Source organism: Penicillium chermesinum (assembly GCF_028974085.1).
Source record: "Penicillium chermesinum strain IBT 19713 chromosome Unknown utg000004l:1.0-3345178.0:1.0-3348027.0, whole genome shotgun sequence".
NCBI lineage: Eukaryota > Fungi > Ascomycota > Eurotiomycetes > Eurotiales > Aspergillaceae > Penicillium > Penicillium chermesinum.
This window is the reverse complement of record NW_026695314.1, coordinates 781,945-800,299: the sequence shown is the minus strand read 5'-3', so window position 1 is coordinate 800,299 and position 18,355 is coordinate 781,945. Positions and strand designations below refer to the sequence as shown.

At 52.9% G+C, this 18,355-nt stretch overlaps 7 protein-coding genes across 7 annotated transcripts; 3 read left to right on the top strand and 4 right to left on the bottom strand.

The window, feature by feature from the left end:
• Nucleotides 1-110: 110 nt before the first annotated feature.
• On the top strand, nt 111-344 carry N7468_005194 (uncharacterized protein; the record flags this gene model as incomplete). The annotated part of the gene is made up of 1 exon (XM_058474491.1): nt 111-344. One exon carries the CDS (start codon nt 111-113, stop codon nt 342-344), a length of 234 nt encoding a protein of 77 aa, XP_058330231.1.
• A 1,498-nt stretch (nt 345-1,842) lies between these two features.
• N7468_005193 (uncharacterized protein) lies at nt 1,843-2,328 on the top strand (the record flags this gene model as incomplete). The annotated part of the gene is made up of 5 exons (XM_058474490.1): nt 1,843-1,881; nt 1,951-1,998; nt 2,043-2,096; nt 2,152-2,235; nt 2,287-2,328. The coding sequence occupies 5 exons, from the start codon at nt 1,843-1,845 to the stop codon at nt 2,326-2,328; spliced, it is 267 nt and encodes an 88-aa protein (XP_058330230.1).
• A 915-nt stretch (nt 2,329-3,243) lies between these two features.
• On the top strand, nt 3,244-5,159 carry N7468_005192 (purine-cytosine permease family protein; the record flags this gene model as incomplete). Its single annotated transcript, XM_058474489.1, has 6 exons — nt 3,244-3,705; nt 3,761-3,914; nt 3,978-4,050; nt 4,104-4,217; nt 4,275-4,980; nt 5,076-5,159. 6 exons carry the CDS (start codon nt 3,244-3,246, stop codon nt 5,157-5,159), a joined length of 1,593 nt encoding a protein of 530 aa, XP_058330229.1.
• A 1,088-nt stretch (nt 5,160-6,247) lies between these two features.
• On the bottom strand, nt 6,248-6,748 carry N7468_005191 (Cytochrome c oxidase subunit 4; the record flags this gene model as incomplete). The annotated part of the gene is made up of 1 exon (XM_058474488.1): nt 6,248-6,748. One exon carries the CDS (start codon nt 6,746-6,748, stop codon nt 6,248-6,250), a length of 501 nt encoding a protein of 166 aa, XP_058330228.1.
• Nucleotides 6,749-6,890: 142 nt separating this feature from the next.
• Nucleotides 6,891-7,226, bottom strand: N7468_005190 (Cytochrome c oxidase subunit Vb; the record flags this gene model as incomplete). The annotated part of the gene is made up of 1 exon (XM_058474487.1): nt 6,891-7,226. One exon carries the CDS (start codon nt 7,224-7,226, stop codon nt 6,891-6,893), a length of 336 nt encoding a protein of 111 aa, XP_058330227.1.
• Nucleotides 7,227-7,456: 230 nt separating this feature from the next.
• On the bottom strand, nt 7,457-8,380 carry N7468_005189 (SANT/Myb-like DNA-binding domain-containing protein; the record flags this gene model as incomplete). Its single annotated transcript, XM_058474486.1, has 1 exon — nt 7,457-8,380. The coding sequence occupies one exon, from the start codon at nt 8,378-8,380 to the stop codon at nt 7,457-7,459; it is 924 nt and encodes a 307-aa protein (XP_058330226.1).
• A 2,652-nt stretch (nt 8,381-11,032) lies between these two features.
• Nucleotides 11,033-18,093, bottom strand: prp8 (U4/U6-U5 snRNP complex subunit PRP8; the record flags this gene model as incomplete). Its single annotated transcript, XM_058474485.1, has 2 exons — nt 11,033-18,009; nt 18,030-18,093. The coding sequence occupies 2 exons, from the start codon at nt 18,091-18,093 to the stop codon at nt 11,033-11,035; spliced, it is 7,041 nt and encodes a 2,346-aa protein (XP_058330225.1).
• Between the last annotated feature and the right edge of the window lie 262 nt (nt 18,094-18,355).

Below are 18,355 nucleotides of genomic sequence, written 5' to 3'. Positions count from 1 at the left end.
CAGCGTTATCATTTGAGGGGTAGGAGGGGTGCCAAAACAAAGCTGTGCTTGCTGCAGTCTGTGGCTTGAGTTAGTCTGCCAAGTCTCGGGTTGGACGGAGTCAGAATTGAATGGCACGGGAACTGCGGCTCACCAGAGCTCGCAGCTTCCGCAGTGATTGGATCGAGAAATCTCCAATATCAGACGCTCCGGGAGACAGCCGGCGGACAATGGGCAAAGGATCCTCGCACGGGTGTGAGAGCTGGCCGGGGGACCGGATTCTGGAACAGGCCACTCGCGGGGCTCATCGGCCTAAATGTCTCAATGGGAGTGCCGGGGCGAGTCCGGTTCTGCTTTCTGCATAGATTTGGGGGTCGCTGCACGAGCGGTTACAGGAGGGAGGAGGGGGGGGGGTTGTCTTGTAGGTGGAATGCACCGGAAGATTAGTTGATGTAGGTTGGTGGACACCAAGATAGCTCAGTTTGTTTACCGGGCGATCTTCAACGCGAATCAGAGGGAGATGGTAGACGCCCTTAAAAACGATCTAGACTCCGTCCACTTCCCCCCTCTTCTGCTTCCGCGACAGAAACTGTCGACAAGAGCTTTGCTCCTAGGAATAAGAAACAAGAGGAGAATCCAAAGGACCAGGCCCCACTCAGACCATAGCCCGTAGCTCGAACTTGGTAGCCCGTAGCTGGTAGCCCGTAGTTGGTAGCCCGTAGCCCGTAGCTGTGCGTGCCAACAAGCTGCCCCGGATTCCCCCAACCGTGGGTGTATGGCGATATGAGGTGAAGTGCATCCCCCCCCCCCGCTCACTCTTCCTTCCTTTCTCTCTCCTCCCTTTGTAACTTTCCCCTTCTTCCCCCCCACCCTCCTTTCTTACCTTTTTCCATCCCTTCCGAGTCAAACCCACTCTTCCAGCCTCATGTTCTCCCCGTATTCGGAAGAATTCGAGGTCCCCGATTCGACTCTTCGACCATGCGATTTTGACCTGTGAGCTACCCACGGCCCCTATCCTGCTCTTCCCCTCTCCTTATTATGTGCTACTATGTTTTACACATTACACTGTCTACCTTCACGCTTTCTTCTCTCTTCTCTTTCGCTTAGCAAACTTTTCACTCCTCCCCATTCCCCCTCTCTCCCCGCGCGCGTACCCTGCCCTGTTTCCTTCTGTTCCCGATCTGGTTTTGCCTGGGATGCGCCTGTGTCATCGTCTTTCAGTGTAACAAAGCCCACTTCCCTAAAAGTTGATCCACGGCGCGCCTCACAGAACTGGCAACCTCCCCTAACGCGACCTGAGTGTACAGATGCAGGTGATTGGGTTTCCTTCACCATGTCGTAAGTCGTCTATGATCTCCGTTGGAGGGAGACCTTGGCATCTCGCGCATGAGGCTCTCATATTTTCGCGCCTTCTCGTTTTTTCAAGTCAACTTTTGTCCGCTCTAACGCTTTCTTCCTTGCCTTGCTCTTCAGGTCTCCCCCGACTTCCAAGCGAATCAAAACATCCGCGACGACCAGCGCTCCTTCACATCTCCTCGCCCAACAACAGATCCATCCGTTCCACCGGGTGCCAGCTTTCGAGAGCATCCCCATACCCACAGCGCCCATTCCCCCGCAACAGCAGCAGCAGCAGCAGCAACAACAACACCAACAACACCAACAACAACCATCTGCTTCTCGTAAACGCCCGTCCTCGCCCACGGTGAGCTCCTCCGCTATGATGGGCACTCCCATGAACCCGGGGGGGGGCCTGCCATCGAAGGTGACCCAGGCACCCTCCCCGCCCCTGTCGAGCCCGCGCCGAAGAAGAAAGGTCGCACCAACACCCCTTGGACAGCGGAGGAGGAGCAACGTTTAAAGACTATGCGCGATGCCGGGCGCAGTTGGAACGAAATTGCAAAGGTGCGCCACCAAAAGAAATCTATGGAGACTCGATCGTATCACGCAGGTTGCTAATCCCACGCGTCGCAGACTTTCCCCACACGGACTGAGGGCAGTGTAAAGAAACATTGGTATAAGGTATGAACGCTCCTTGCATTTTTGCTGAGTAACTGCGGACTTAGACTGACCTCGCCTCGCATCAGGATATGCATTACGCCGAGTTTGCAGAGGATGAGGTACGTTCGCGAAGGAAAGGGTCTGTATACTGTGGTCCAAACTAATCCATAGCAGTCTGTGAAACTCCGTGAAGCTATCAAAGAATATGAAGCCAATAAGTGGAAGGTCATTGGCCAGAAAGTTGGAAAGCCTGCCAAGGTATGGATCGCATTCCAAGGATATCAAGCCAACTGTCTAACCTCCAACTAGGCATGCGAGCAATACGCAAAGGAACATTTCAAGAACTTGTAAAGGGTCAGGAGGAACCCTATTGATGAAGTTATGATCTTTGATTTTCTATGCATCTTTTACGAATTTGGCATTCCCCCTCTCTGGATTCTGCAATTCCAAGCGACGCGTGTTTCGTCAATAGCTAGGGCTGTTGATATTACAAAGGCGAGATGGAGTTGGGGATTCTGGTCTTGTTTTTTCCTCCCCATCTTATTATTTCCGTGAGGTTGCCACTTTTTTTTTCTTGTCTTTGGGGGCGTTCATGCTTCTTGGGGCCAATTGGGGGCTTCGGCCATATCTGTCGATGAATACTACATGATTCCCAGGGATAATCTGCCTATAGCAATGAATCTAAGCTTCAAACAATGTGGGGGATCTTGTAGCCTCTGGGCCGCCGATCTTCTTATCTCGCATCCGCGGAAAGCGGCCTATCAGTCTTAGAAAATTTCCCCGCGGCCTCCTTCTCTCTCCACATTCCTCTCTGGATCGTAGCCATTGTGCTCCTGGCTCGCTGATCAAGTGATCTTGTTTCATCTTGTTTCCAAGGTATCTCTCCGGTCTTGGGAATACATAGACCGCCACCTCCATCAGCCTGCTAATGCCCAGACTTCCTTCATAGTGACTCATTGGAAAGTGACACCAGCCGCCTCAAAACTATAACCAGACAATGTCCGAGTACACAATCCCGCCCACTCCTCTCCCCCGCAGCTAGGGATTCCGCCCAGTCTTCAAAGTAGCGAGTATCGCAAGATCAAGGTACCAACAAAGCCCGCCTGCATGCAGACCGGTGTTCGGCCGCTCCCCGCGGCAAGCGGGGTGGCGACCGTTCTGAGAAAATACGGTTGAACTTGATCTGGATAACTCCAGCGAAAGAACTCATGCGCGCTGCTTCCCTTCTTCAATTTCCTCGCTCGCGAAACTGACGATCGTACCAGAATGGCCCACGACGACGACATCGCCTCCGTAGCTGTGCGCTCGGCCAAAGACGAACCCGCCACATCGCACCCTGTCCCCCCCGCCGAAGGTACGAAGAATGAAGCAATGTTCTCCGAAGCAGCGACGGGACAGAGAAACCCCGTCGGCTCACGGCTGGGTTCTTTGCTCCACTCGTTCGAGCGGCAGCTCGTCGAGTATAACCTCGAGGCGCGCGGCATTGAGCGGGTTGCGCCAGAGGACCGCATGAAGCGATTGTCCGCGATGTCGTATCTGCAGGCGTTTCTGCTGTGGGTGTCGATCAACCTGGCGGCGAATAATATTACGTTAGGTATGCTGGGGCCTGCGGTGTACGGGCTGAGTTTCCGGGACTCAGCGCTCTGTGCTGTCTTTGGGACTTTTGCAGGTGGTCTGGTTGCTTCGTGGATGGCTACGTGGGGTCCTGTTTCTGGGATCCGGACTATGGTACGTGAATAGCATGCAGAAAGCCTGGGAGCTGGAACCCTGACCTGTTGCTTAGGCGTTCGGCCGATACTCGATGGGATGGTGGCCGAGCAAGGTTGTCGTTCTGCTTAATCTTGTGCAAATGATTGGGTATGGCTTGATCGACTGTGTTGTTGGTGGCCAGATCTTGTCGGCTGTTTCTCCACATGGCAGTCTGTCGGTTGCAGTCGGTATGTTCATCGACGTGGTTTAGTAGGCCTTTTTTTTTTTTTGGCACCGGCTGACCCGTGCAGGTATTGTGATCATCGCTGTTATCAGTTGGGCTGTGGCCACGTTTGGAATCCAAGTTTTCCATTATTATGAACGGTATGGTCAATTCGGTGCTCTCCATGAAAAGTGCATGCTAATAGGTTGATCAGATATGCATTCCTTCCGCAATTGATCGTCTTCTGCATCTTATTTGGCGTGTCGTCAACCAAATTCGACCTAGCCACTGCCACCGTGGGCGATGCTCGAACAGTAGCCGGTAATAGGTACGTCCAATTCGACCCGATATCGCATTCCAAGAACAGACCTAATATCCGGACCAGGCTATCATTCTTCTCCATCTGCCTCAGCGCCGCAATTACCTACGCACCACTAGCAGGCGATTTCTTCGTCTACTACCCTGAACAAACGTCCCGAACCAAAATCTTCACACTCACTCTAACCGGCCTAGTCATCTCCTTCACCTTCGCCCTCGTGTCAGGAATTGGCCTCGGCTCCGGCATAACCACTCACCCCGAATATGCCGCAGCATACAACGTCGGCCAAGGCGCCCTGATTGTCGAAGGCTTCGGTCCTCTCCACGGCTTCGGTAAATTCTGCTCCGCAATCGTCGCCCTCGGCCTCATCGCCAACACCGTCCCTCCCACATACTCCTCCAGTGTCGACTTCCAGATCCTGGGCCGCTATGCCGAAGCCGTGCCCCGCGTCATCTGGAATACCGTCGGCGTGATCATCTATACCGCCTGCGCTCTCGCGGGCCGTGAACACCTCTCGGAGATATTCACCAATTTCCTCGCCCTCATGGGCTACTGGGTGGCTATCTGGTTCGCGATCGTGCTGGAAGAGTACCTGATCTTTCGCCGTCGGTGCGGGTACAATTGGGCTGCGTGGCGCGATCCCAAGAAGCTCCCCATTGGCATTGCAGGATTCATCGCGTTTGTCGTTGGCTGGGTCGGTGCTATCCTGTGCATGGCTCAGGTTTGGTACATCGGGCCCCTGGCAAAGCTTGTCGGGGCTTACGGTGCTGATGTGAGTGATCTATCTTTGTCTTCTTGCCGGGAAAAAAAAATTCTCTTTGTTTTCACTTTTTCTTCGGGGGGATCTTGGTTGCTAACATAGCTTAGATGGGGAACTATGTCGGTTTCTCGTGGGCCCTGCTCGTCTTCCCTCCTCTTAGATGGCTAGAGCTGCGCTTCTTCGGCCGGTAATTCTCATCGGCTATACTAGGTGGATGTCGACACTGCATGCCAAGCTCCGTTTGCCGACTTGGTTCAAAAATTAGAGTTTGGTATTATAAAAAGTTATGTCATGAGGGTAATGGCGGCGTCTTTAGTCCTTTGCGGGATTGGCTCAAGTCGTTATCTCCTACCAGTTTGCATCACATTAGTAAATATCAGGATATCTCACGCTAGTACTAGTAGCTAAGATTTCATGTTTATCAATTTGCTGTTAAGATCTAGATTCTTCGCAGCTAAGGATATCTGGCATTAGCACATGGCCAGCAAGCTTCGAGTTAAGCATATGACCCGGAATAACAGGCGAAGCCGAAGAAAGTCTCGAGGTGCTTTTTCGCTTACATCGACCAAAACGAAGCTTGTCGTTTCAACCGGAATGTCAAGTCAAGAACTAGAAAGATAAGAACCAGGAGTACATCCCCTCACATCTCATTTTCGACTTCTAGACAACTATTCTACAAAGGAGACGGGAAGCAGTCGCAAAGACAGAACAGATACAGGCACTCTCGCTTGCCAGATAGGGCCATTCACGGTATCAGAAACGATCCTAGCACGAATCTACCGGTACCAGTACTCGGGCTTGACGTAGTCGGCGAAGGTCTTGGGCTCCTCGTGGGGAGGGTGGTGGCCGTGGCCGTGGTCGCCTAGAGAGAGATGTTAGCATGCTCAGATCCGAAGAACCAAGCACAGATCGGATTGAAAACGTACTGGAGTGGGCGTCCTCCTCGGGTCCAATGTAGTTGAGCTTAACGACGTTGCCGCACTCGTTGCAGCGCTCAATGGGGCGGTCACGGGAGACCTGTGGGAAGCTTAGATTAGCTATCTCGCCCGAATGCATGAGTCCTGGGTATACAGGTGGATCGTACAGTCAGCCAGTTGACATGGTGGGAGTCTGCGGGGAAGCCAGTGCAACCGGCATACTGCTCGTCACCGGCACTGTTGACGATGATGGGGTTGTCGAGTGTTCCTGTAGATTTCACTTGTCAGCTGGCTGGGTGCCGGGGGCACTGTAACACCGCGCATATGCGCGGCTGTATACAGTCCCATGCCGCGGTCGCATTTCACGTACCTTTGCGCGAGGCATCCAGAGGACGCATGTCGAAGATGTCGATGCCCTGCATCTTTCCGATAAGCTCGAGACGCTCGAGACCGGTGGCCTGGATGTAGTCGGTGGGAACGGTTCCGGGCTTGGCACCGGGGGGAATCAGATCCTCCTCAGTCTTGATCTCTGCAACAGAAAAAAGTTTCCAGGTCAGTTTATCTTTTTTTCGATCCTGGTAGCCTTGCCCAAGCAAGCAAGGTAGGGTCGTTGTGACTTCGACGCGGAGGATCCGCAATCCGCGTTTCCGATATCTCCCGTATGACGATTGCACACGAAATTGAATGTGCCAAGAGCTCAATGGATAGCTAATGGAATCTCCCGTTCGAAGACACGAGACAGAAGACTTGTTTCCGCAGGGCGGGCGTAAGACGAAGGGGGTACTAACCTTCGAAGGAGAGGATCTTGGCGTCAGGGTTGCCGCCGGGCTTGTACTCGCTGCCTGTTTCGACGGAAAATACATGTTAGCTTGCAGCCGCAAGATTGAGTTACGGATTATCTCGTTGCAAAAGAAAAACCCTTCCAGGGAGCAATTGGGTCGGGGGGGATGGCAGGGTCGGCGGATGAGTTGGATGAGATCGGATCACACCACCGGGGGGGGGGAGTCACGTACGGCGCACGACAGCAGAGGAGAAAGGGCGCTGGGCAAGGGTCAGAGCCCGAGCGGGAGTGCGCCTCACAAGGGCAGAGGCAGTACGCTGAAGGAACATTGTCCTGGTAGAGCTGCTGATATTGGGGGTGGAGAGGGAAGGGCTTGGAGGATGGAGGGTTTGGAGGTTTGGAGGTCGAGGTTTGAACGCAGCGGGCTGACGGGCTCTCTGATTGGTTCCGGCTGGGCCGGGAGAACCAATCGAAAGCGACCAAAAGTGGCGCTGAGTCAGCCAACCTGATGGGCTGATCCTACGGGATACAGAAGGAGCCAACTGCGCAGAACACCGCATCGGGAAAGAACTAGGGCTCAGGGCATTGCGGTATACAAAATCCCAAGGGAGGTAAACAGGCAGTAAGAGAAAGGATATATGGATACCAAAAGAAACATCACCCCAAATGGGAAGCCCTCTCTCGGCAAGCTGCAGGGGTGAATCCATTCCCGACCTTTCCAGCAATAATGCGCCACCGATCAGTCTCGTACTCATCCATAGCCCGATGAAGCCGTTGCACCTGTTCTCTATCAGCAACTGGAAACCGTGAAGAGGTTAGGGTTATCAGAAGTAACAAGAGAGTAAGAACTTGAGAGACCAACCATATCATCTGTCCAAACTACATCCTTCGCCTTCAACTTGGTACAATATCGTACTTGTAATGTCCCACTCGTCCGCCCGGGGAAGAAGTCCGCGATTTGCTTCCACGTCAAATTCTTGTCTTCTTTAAGCTCCACCAGCAAAGCATCTTCTTCTGGCGTAAACTTAAGCTTTGGGCCCTTTGGCCGGGGTGCTGGCTCTGGCATCCCCGGCTGGCCCACCACACTGGGAGGCCCTATCTGTAAGGATGGGGAGCCAGAACCCGGGCCATGAGGCCCGGAGAGCAGAAGAGCCTGGGGAGGAAGACGGTGGTGATGATGCTGCGGAATGGGGAGAGGGAGAGGAAGAGGGAGAGAGATCGGGGAAGCGAACCCGTGCGCTGAAGAAGCGTGCGATTCCGAATGATCGCTGTGGATAGGGAATAGCAAGTCGGATTCTGGCGCAGAGGCCGATCCATCCATATGCATGGGTTGGATCGGCGGGCGCAGTCCGATACTGCGATCCATATCGCGGCTGCCCTCTCCTTCACTGTCCGAGCGCGACCGTTTCCTACTCGCTGGGAGGGTCGCGAGATCGTAGCTGTAGTGTGGGGGATGGAGCAGCTGGGGCAAGGGACTATAGCCTGGCTGTGGCTCATTATGACCGTTGTTGGCGTGCGGCTCGGGTAGAGGCAATATGCCCTGGGGTTGAGAACCGTAAGAGGTTGGGTGGGCTTCAGGCTGGTAGGAAAGCCCGTTCAGGAATCGATCGCGTAGCGGCTGGGCATCATAAATCAAGTCATGGCCGTCAGGCTTATTCGCGTCCGAATAAGTCACCACATAGCCTCGATACGGGTCTGTCAGTGTCGCGGACATACATCGACTATGCCAGGAGGGCCCGGCCAAATGGCGAATAGTGGCTAATGGGTCAATATGGGAATGGGCTCAGGAAATTGTCGCTCCCGGAAACGGGACGCGAGACGAATAATTGTCCCTGTTATCACATAAGATGCCGATGTATGAGGGGTGAGAGGAAGGCCGGACGTGGCAAGAAAGAAATAGATTTTAATTCCCACCAGGTTTACGACTGCCAGGGTTCAATGCAATTGGAGGAGGGGGTGGACGAGGGAGAGGTCCGTGAAGATGGCCTTGCGATGACAAAATTTCATAGAGGTACAAAGACGTGGAAGCCCGAGTGATCGAGCATAGTGGGGGAGACTATGACTTGAAGGGGCGAGCTGAAGATCTCTGCAGAGAAAATAAAATACAACAGACCCGCAGGGCATTCGAGGATCCTTTATGTTTTAGGTCCTTTCCTTCTGTTGTCCACCCCTGTCGACTGTTTACAAGTACCTCGCAAAAGCTTTCAGCGGCCTGAGTGCAAAGGCAGTGGTGTGTCAGAGTGTGAACGGCCTCCATCAGCTGAGCTATTCGCCTGCGCAGGTGGTTGTTTTCTGGGTATGAGATGCAATGGGCGCGAAAAAAGTCGCTCACCAAGAGCCCGTCGGCACAATATGATGAACAAGATGCGCGCTTTCCAGTGTGCTTCTCCTATACAAGGCCTTTCTAAAAAGTTGCTCTGGCAAATCCTCTGCCACCCCGGGGGGCGCTCTATTTTTCCATTCTGTGGCTTTTTGTCTCTTTTTGGAGTAGTTCCCCTCCCTTCGGGCCAAATCAATCGACACGGGATAAGACAGCGGTGTCAAAGGACAATTGGACAGGGCTGGAACCGACCTCATCCGAAGCAAACCCCCATCCAGATCCGTATCGGAGTTGGAGACGATGTGACAAACATCCAATTCGTTGGGTAAGAATCCCGGTCAATCGGTCTACCCCTGTGAACTTGACGGGTGGATCTGCGGGCGCGGCCGGTTGCTACAATATTGGTTAGCCAGAATCAGCAACAGGGGTCTTTATTCGCTGCGAGGGTCCAGATGACAGCAAAAGAGGGGGGCGATCCTCTGTTGAAGCAGCAAATCGGCAGGGAGTTTCCCAAAGAGGAGGAATCAAGCCATCGAGACATGGGCCTGAGGAAGTAAACATGGTAGCCTTTAGCCTGTTGTTATACTTTCTTTTTGACGGAATGGTTCGCAGCAGGGCGGGTTGGGGGGGGGGGGGGTGCTCGAGCCGAGGAGGGCCGCTTGAGACTAGTTCGTCACTGGAGACGCACCTCACATCCCGGAAAATAGAAGCCCAGTAGCTTTGACCCAATCATGGCGACGCTTGCCACCTAGAGAAAAGCCCGGCATCAAAAGGGCCTGAGAATTTGGAGCCGGAGGGTGGGGAAAGGACCTACCGAGGGAAAAAGATTCGGAGAGGCAGCCGGGCTCATGTAACTGCATATGGCCCGTCCTCCATACTTCGCCTCAGGTCCTTTTGACTCAAATCGTCTCCACCTCCGCTCCGTTCCAGCTTCGTGTGATTGAGGGGAATCCCGCATTTGGCTTCATCAAAACCCCCACTTGGCGTGACGTGATGATGGACCCCCGTTCGACACGAAAGCTTGGACCTCTTCCCATGGGATTGTGGTGGCGCATGGCCGATGACCTGAATTAATCAGCAACATCAGGGGGAGCCCTGGAGGGCATGGAAGTTCCGGGGGCGATTGAGCGGAGTATGCTGTATGCAAGAGATAAGGTGGGATCACCAATCAGGAAAAGGCAATCATCGCCCTCGGAACTAACGCAGCTCAACAGGCAGGAGAGGAAAGAACGACTCGATGCGCGGCGGTGCTAGTAGCCTGGGATGTAGGGAACTGGAACTGGTTACACCAGCCGAACAAAAGGGGAAGCCAGCCACGATACGTCGAATCTCTAATCTTACCTCAATCCCCTGCGCCTTTAACCGGTTGGTATTGAAACCGTGGGGTCTTTCGCGGCTTTACAATGCTGGCATATGGCTGATTGCCAAATCATCCGAGGCCGTACCTTTTCTCTGGCTGTGCTGGTAAGGGCGACCTATGGGAAAGTCATGCGTTACTATATGGCTAGTAGGAAGGAAGAGCTCTTTATACCAAATTCAACTATTGACCACGGTCATAGTGACGCTATAGGTGGTCAGGGAGTCCGGACACGCACGGGCATGTGGTTTATTGCCAGCGTCAATGGAGGCCGACAATAACCCGAAACCGTGACGATGTTTGCTACAATCCTATTATTCGCGTTTCCCTGGGCATTGAAATGAGGTAGTTTTGTCACTCCGGTCCGCCTGGAGCCCTTAGGTCAGACGAAAGCCGCGCGATCCACCAGCACAAGCCTGCCTAGGGCATATTGAGCTCTACCCCTAGACAGAACGGAGGAATGAATCCAGAAAGCCCTACATTCTCCGATGGAGTAGTCCACTTAGGCACTTCAAATTATGCTAATTATCATACAACATTGCGGGAGGGGAAAACAGAAAAGGGGGGGAAGCCAGATACAGGAAAATAAGAATACAGACGCCAGTCGATCGAGGGTAATTGCGGAGTACAAAAAGAGAAGCTGGCTTTTGAAGATAGAAGGGGAAAAAAAAACACATCACGCGTCAATTTCACTCAAAGTTATCGGTTCGGTCAACCCAGATATCCTCCAGCTCGGCAAAGTTCTGGAAGTGCAAGGGACGATGCTGGTCATCGTAGAACCGTAGCGGGGTATCGAGCTTCACGTACACGGGCCGCTTCTCAACGCTACCAAAGGAGCTGCCCATAAAGCTGTAGTTCCAGAGATTGTCATCTGGCACCAGGAAATAACCACGGACACGGTCGCTGAGCAACAGCTGGCATTTCTCACCCATGCTGGTGGAGAAGCCCTGCGGCTGATCCGAGGACATGTCCTTGTTCTCGGCACCCCATTTGTATCCCTCAGGCGTGAGGCTCCACGCGGACAGGGAGACCGATCCGGGAGTGAAAGAAACCGTCATGGTAACGGTCTTCTTATCCCAAGAAGGGTGTGCATTCATGAGGCGGGCATGCTGGGTTACGTCCGCCGCGGACATATAGGGAGGTTCGCTTCCAGAGACAGTGTGGATGAGACCCAGGGGCTCCAGCTTGTTCAGATAGTCGTGCTGGGGTAGTTCATGAGGCAGCTGAACATCGCGCGTGTTGCCCACCTGGGGCACCATGACAATGGTCTTGATCTCCTTCACCTGCTCGTTGTCGGGCGGGGAGGTACCGTAGATGTAGCCGGTAACTTGGACCCGCAGATCGGCAATGGTGATGAATCGCTTGAGGATGTTCTTCGGCATCACGTATGTGTAATTATCCTCGCGAATGTCCTCAGACGAGACGTAGATGTTGTTCGATCGGGTCCGCAGGTTGGACGTAGCGATGGCACGAGTACGCCATTCGGTCTTGGATGCGAAAGATTGTTGTTCGTACTGAGAGGTGGTGGTCACAATGATATCTTCTCCCCGCGCGTTCTGGGTCTTGGTCGTCACAGCAGTGAGTTGCTTAGCTTCCTCCTGCTGCTTCTCAATCTCGGCAGCCTGCTGGCGCTGCAAAGACGGCGCACTGATTTCCATACCGAGGATGATATCTCGCACCTCACTGCTGGTCAAACTCTGCACGTTGACATTGTTCTTCTTGCCGTAGTCGTTCAAGATCAGATCGCGCAGCTGCACTTCGACCTTGATCCAATCCTCATCAGAGAGCGAGGGCCACACGTGATGCTCCTGCGTGAAAACTGTCTTGTCCGGCCGGAGAATGATCTTGGCCTTGTCAATGTTGACATGCAGGGCACGCAGGATAAGGATAAGTCGAGAGAAGGCGGTGTATGGAGAGATAGATTTGAGCCATTCATCATATAAGTTGAACAGCACCATCCGAGGCCCAGTCGCTTTAAGAATCATATCCGCAATCTTCTCGACCTTCATAGCAGCCTGGAACGGCAGTTGAAGCTCCGATGCACGGATGGAGATGTTCGGGAAGTCCAGCAGATGGACCTCGAGAGGATCGAGCAGACCCTTTCGAGTGACGATAAGCTGCTTCGGCTGTTCTTCCACGGGAAGGGAACGGATCAAAGCCGCAACTTCTTCAGCGGTCTTCCACTTGGCCAACTGACCCAGACGCTTCTGGCCAGCCCAGACACTTGTGTGGATGATCTTCAAGAACAGTTGTCCAGTGCGAGGGTTGAAGATGAAGATGGCACCGTTGATGGGCTTTGTCGTCAAGTTACCTTCAAAGGTCTTGTGAATGGTGACTCGGTACACATTGGTGTCATCGATGAAAAGCTGGACTTGCGGGCTAAAAAGCTCAGAGTAGTTTTGAGAGTTCAGGAACTCCTGGTTGCTCTCCGACGCATACAGCTGCAGACCCTTGCGAATACGCTCACGCAAAACGTACAGGGCAGGGTTGACCTTCATGATCTTTGCCATAGCTTGCTGGACGAGAGACTTGAGGCCGGGGAAGTATTGTCCATAAGCCGAGTACAGATTGTATGCAAGGTCGATTCCAATCGTAAGACCTGTGGCCGTGGGGTAGGTAGAGCCACTGTCAGTCGTGTAGTCGAGGTATTTGGAGCGGATATAACGTTCAATATCGTGAGAATCATAATCACCATATCGAAGCTGCACATCAAGCCAGAATTTGCTTGTCGTCGTAGACTCATAAATATCCTTGGTATCATAGAGCAGGGATGGTCGAGTCACGTTCCATTTATTCGTGGCAAAGAGAAGAATGTCAGCACAAGAGCTGTTCATCTTGTATGATTTACGAGGATGAATGGTCTCCTTCTGAACAGCCTCGATACCTAGCTGCTCGAGCTCCTGATCGAATACCTGGCACAAGTCCATCACGACAGACTCGTGAATCTTCTGCCACAAGTGAGCACGGAAGATTTGTATCAATGAGATCTTCAAGGTAGGAATCTTGCCGTGCAAGAAGATACCAGTGAGATCCAGCTGAACCTGGAAACCAACGTAGACGTTTGCACGGTTGATGGTGGGAGACCACCAGAGGGTGAAGCGACGATTAGGGATCTGGTTCAAACCGGATCGCTGGGCGTTCGTGAGTTTCTTGAACTTCATGCTCTCTTCGAAACCTGAGGCCTTTTCCCAGAAGAGACCCTCCCAGGACGGGAATGCCGTGGCCTTGAAAAGGGTGTGCTCAAGAATGGTTTCAACACCACCAAGGGCTTGGATGACATCGGTACGGTAGGCGTTCAGGTTCCAGAGCTTACCATCATGTCTCTGACTAGTCCACCAGAAGGGGTTGCTCTTCATCAGCTGATACTGCTTAAACTCAGCCCGCAGTCGGAACCCCTTGTCGAAGCTAAGAGTACTGCGGTCCTTCTGGAAAAGTGTGTTGATACGCGGGAGACCACGGTCCCAGCTATCCTCGAGATCCTCCAGAGTCAACCGACGGTTCTGTTGCTGGGCCTCCATTCGCTTTTGAGAATATTCCATCCACACACGCTGGGAGTCAATGAATTCAGCTTCCCAGGGAATGATGTAACGGAAGATGTTGGGGATCAGGGTTTCCTCGTCATGAGACATGCCGGCTCTGAAATGTGTGATACCGGTGTCAGTTTGCTTAGACCAGCGCTTGTCGCTGGTGGGGATAAGGATGTGGGATCCGGAGATCATACCAAGACCTCCGAGTTCCTTGGGTGTGTAGAACACAGCTGGAGGGAAACGGGAAGGCATCTTGGAGTTCAGGCCAATCTTGACACGGGTCTGAATCTTAGTTTCACACTTAACAATGGTGTCAAGAAGGTTGACTGTGGACACGGCAGCTTCACGGTAGTAGGTGAAGAGAGCAATGAGAGCGGTGTTCCACTTGTTCGCGATCTTGGTGAAAGTCGTAGATCCAGACGACATGAGGATTTGCCGAATGCGGTTATTGAACTTGGCAATATCCTCCTCGGTCACCTGCAGGAACGCATGGGCAGTTCGCTCTTTAGTGGTGTTATCCACCAGCGACCACACACTGTCCTTAACCGAAAACTCCTCGTTCTTGTTGCGTATCTTGGGAAGAATTCGGACTTCAAAACCATTCATGGAGAAAAGCAAATTGGGGTTATCCTTGCTGTACACACTGACGAAAGTGTCGTCCCAGTCAACGGTTGTGATGGATCTGGGAAGTCGGTTTTTCATGTCCCAGAAGACGGCACGGCCAAGGTTGACGTCGTGGCGCATCAAGCGGATACGGCAATCCCGCGGCCAGCACTTCTTATTCTTGTAGCCAATAACATTCTCAAAGTTGGGGTCAGGGTTCTCGGTCAAGAAACGCTGAATCAAGTCGCGAGATTCGTCAGCAGTGAAGCGGTAGAAAACCCAGATTTTATCGACATAGCGAGTGTACAGACGGATCGGGTGTCGCGTCTCAGTAGCTTTGTCTCGGAACTGCAAGAAATCATTGGGACTCTGTGGTGGGCCAGCCATCTCACTAGCTCGGTTCAAGCCAAGGAGCATCAGGTCAATCATGAGGCCATAGAACTGGAACACGAAGCCGGAGAATTGCAAACCGCGGATCAAACCGTAGGCGTTTGTGTGATTCATATCCTTATAGCTGAGCTGGACATTGTTCTTGGACGTAATGTAATCCGCCAAGTTGTGGTCCATGATCAGTCGGAGCAGTCGGTTCAGCATGGTCAGATCGACCTTCTCATAAACCTTCGACAGCTCGGTCTCGATCATGACGTTGGTTTCGCCTTCAGAGGTTTCCCAGACATTTGACAGATTGTTGATGCCTTGGGCCCACTTGTACGTCAAGAGAGGAGGCACTTCAGAGTCGGAGGGCTTGATCCAAGACGGGAACAAGTGGCGCTGTTCGGCCTGGTACCACAAATATTGATCAAGGTAGGCGTCTGTGATTTTCTCGATAGGCTCGATGTCATAGACGGGGTTGATGGTGTTGTAGTTATCGTTCATGTCGATACCAACTTCCTTGAAAGCTCGCTGCGTGAGGAAGAATCGCTTGATTCGCGCCAATGTAGTTCCTGGGGAATCATAAGCCTGCTCAATCAAGGCAAGCTCCTCACGTTGACTCTGGTTCAGCCGGCCCTTCACAGAGTAAGATTCGCGCAGGCGCTCCAGGGCCAGGATGAGAATTTTAGTGTCATGCTTGTAGGAGGAGCTTGGGAAAGGAATTGGGGAGTACTTTCTGGCCTCTAGCCAGTGGACCATGGTGGAGTAGATAGCAACTCCTTCCTCTGAGGACACATAAGGGCCGTCCTTCAGGTAGTTGTGCTGACGCTCTTGTTCGGACTTTAGCCAGAGACGAGTCAGGCGACCCAGGTTCTTCTTCGCCACTGTCTTATCGACAGTCGCACCACGACGAATTCGCTCACGATTGTAATGAGCCACAGAGATCCACCAATCGGCCTTGCTCTTTACGTAGCGAAGGATGACGTTCTCGATGGCAGCCGGCAGACCAGGGACCTTCCAAGGGATGTTACTCTTCCAGCAACGCCAAGCCTCAGACAGATGCTGCAGAACAATGTTGATCTTGTTCTGCTTGATTCCCTCGGGCATCATATCCATCAGATCGGCCATGACCGACGCACGAAGCTCCAGATCGAAGTGAGACTCCACACGTTGCTTAGTGACAGTCTTGGCGACTCCCTTGCTGTGACGGCCCTCGAACTGACGAGAGAGCAGGTTTCCGAGCCATCTCTCGAGGAGTGGGATGATACCACGCATGAAGAACAGCCAAACACGCCAGGCTGGAGCCCAGAAACCACAACCAGGGCCCTTGCCGACGGGGCCCGAGTTGAAACGGTAGTAGATCAAATGCTTGAGATCCTTGCAGGTACGAATCTGGTGCATAAGCTTGTACTTGTAACGGTACATACCGGTCAATTGGCCCACATGGTTGAAAGCATACATGATACCATCCGCGAGCTGGAAGGCATCGACGTTGCCCAGCCGGTACTGGACCTGAGCGTCGACAATCAGTTTTGTCAATCGGAGGATTTCTCGCATCAAGTGGAAGGCATTTCCAAAGCGAGACTTCTTGCGCTCCTTGGTAGTCAGGGTCTTGACTGGCTTCAAGTTGAAGTTGTAATCCAGGTGCAAATATGTCAGGTTCTTGCGGTGGATCAGAAGATTGAGCATGTTGTAACCCTGGCGGCAAACTTGCAGACCGGCCTCGACCCAATCGATGGTGGTTTGCTGGAAGAACTTTGTAGATTTGAGGTTCTTCATGAGGTGCTGCCTCTTCTCCTTCTTCTTCTTGCTCCGGTGCAATTCGTTGAGCACGTAGGACTTCAGAAGCTTCTGGTAGGACACGCGGACCTTGACCGGTTGGCCCTGTGGGCAGTGCTCAAGATACCACTGCTTCACAAGGGGCACATCCTGAGCACGAACCATCTTTCCGGAGCGCTTGTTGAAGGGATGAGGAGCCCACCATAAGGCGATAGCAGACGCTGTTTCCTCGGTGTAGAGCTCCTCATTATCCAAAAACGGAACCACATCATCGGGGAGCTCGAAGTCATCTTCATTTTCGTCGCCAAAGATCTCGTCCTCGTGGCTCACGGTAATGTTCTTTGGGGCTACCGAGCGCGAGGAAATCGGGTTGATGACAGGGTCGAAGTAAAACGCGGGAAGGTTCGGGTCATTGGTTGGAATGTACACTACCTGAGGATGAGAGTACCAGGCGATCTTGACGCTTCGGGGAAGTGTGTTGTAAAGGTGAGGGAAGCTGACCCGGTACTCGGTCCGAATCGGTGTGCGGAAAATAATGCGGTCGATAGCGTTGAACTCGCTGAAATCCTCATCGTTGGGATCAATATCCTTGTAAAGGGGCTCAAAGCGTGGACCACCAGGAATAGCGACGTTAAGGGCCTTTGCTGTGAAGAAACTGTCCAGATCGAACATGTGGAAATAGTTCTTGTCGACCACATCACTCAGAAGCTGATGGCTCAGTCGGTGTAGCGTCGCCATTTGAGGTAGCGACAGGTTCCATGTTTTGTAACTCGGTCCGTTGACATGGGGGGTATCAAGAAGGGGTCGATTTTCATAGAACCATTCGTATACAGGTCCATCGTCGTCTTCATCAAGATCCTCCTGGATGGGCTCCAAGGGCTCGACGCCTTCGATGTTTTCGGAATATGAAAGAGGCGGTTCTTCGTCGTCAAAGGGAGGGAAGCGCATGCGCTTGAAATGTCGGCGATCACTCTTTTCACGACGCATAACTGTCCACATGGTGGCCCACTGAGCGTGGAAAACCGGCTCAATAACTCGAGGAATCTCATTGACCAAAGTAAGGCACCCATTAACGTGATAAAGGACCTTGACTTCTCTAGATGCCTCCCATGGCATGGGCATGTTTTCTAGAAGCTTGAAGACGGCGTGCGGCATGAACTTCAACGAGCCAAGATAGCTCCGCTTTTCAGTGCTGAACTTCTTTTGTGAAACATCACCGATATCCTTCACGATCTTTCGCAGATGTTCTGGAGGCATGTCCGCTTTCTGTGTCTCCACGAACCCTGCCTTGCGCTTCTCGCCAAAGCGATTGCGCTGGGATCGCAGCCACTCATGCTTCTTCTGCGCAAACTTCGCAACGTTGGGATCGGCGGGCGGCTTGTATCCTGGAGGCGGCGGTGCCGACGGTAATGGTGGAGGGGCAGCACCCCATCCTGGAGGAGGGGGGGAGGAGGCGGCACAGATGCCATGATGGTGTTGATGGGAGTACACCCTCTCCCTGGCCGCGTGGATTTCTTAGCTCAAGAGTCGCGTCGTGTCGCGTCAAGAACCATCGACCAAGGGGCGTAGGTCAAAAAGAAGTGTTGTGAGTAGATGGAGAAAGGCAGATTAGATGACCGCCGAGATGAAGAAGATGGACAGCACGGGGTGATGCTGTCTGTCTTGCTCTCAGTCTCTGCTCGGGCAAACTTGCTCCCGTCGAACTTTGAGGTTTGAGGTGGCGGCTCCGTT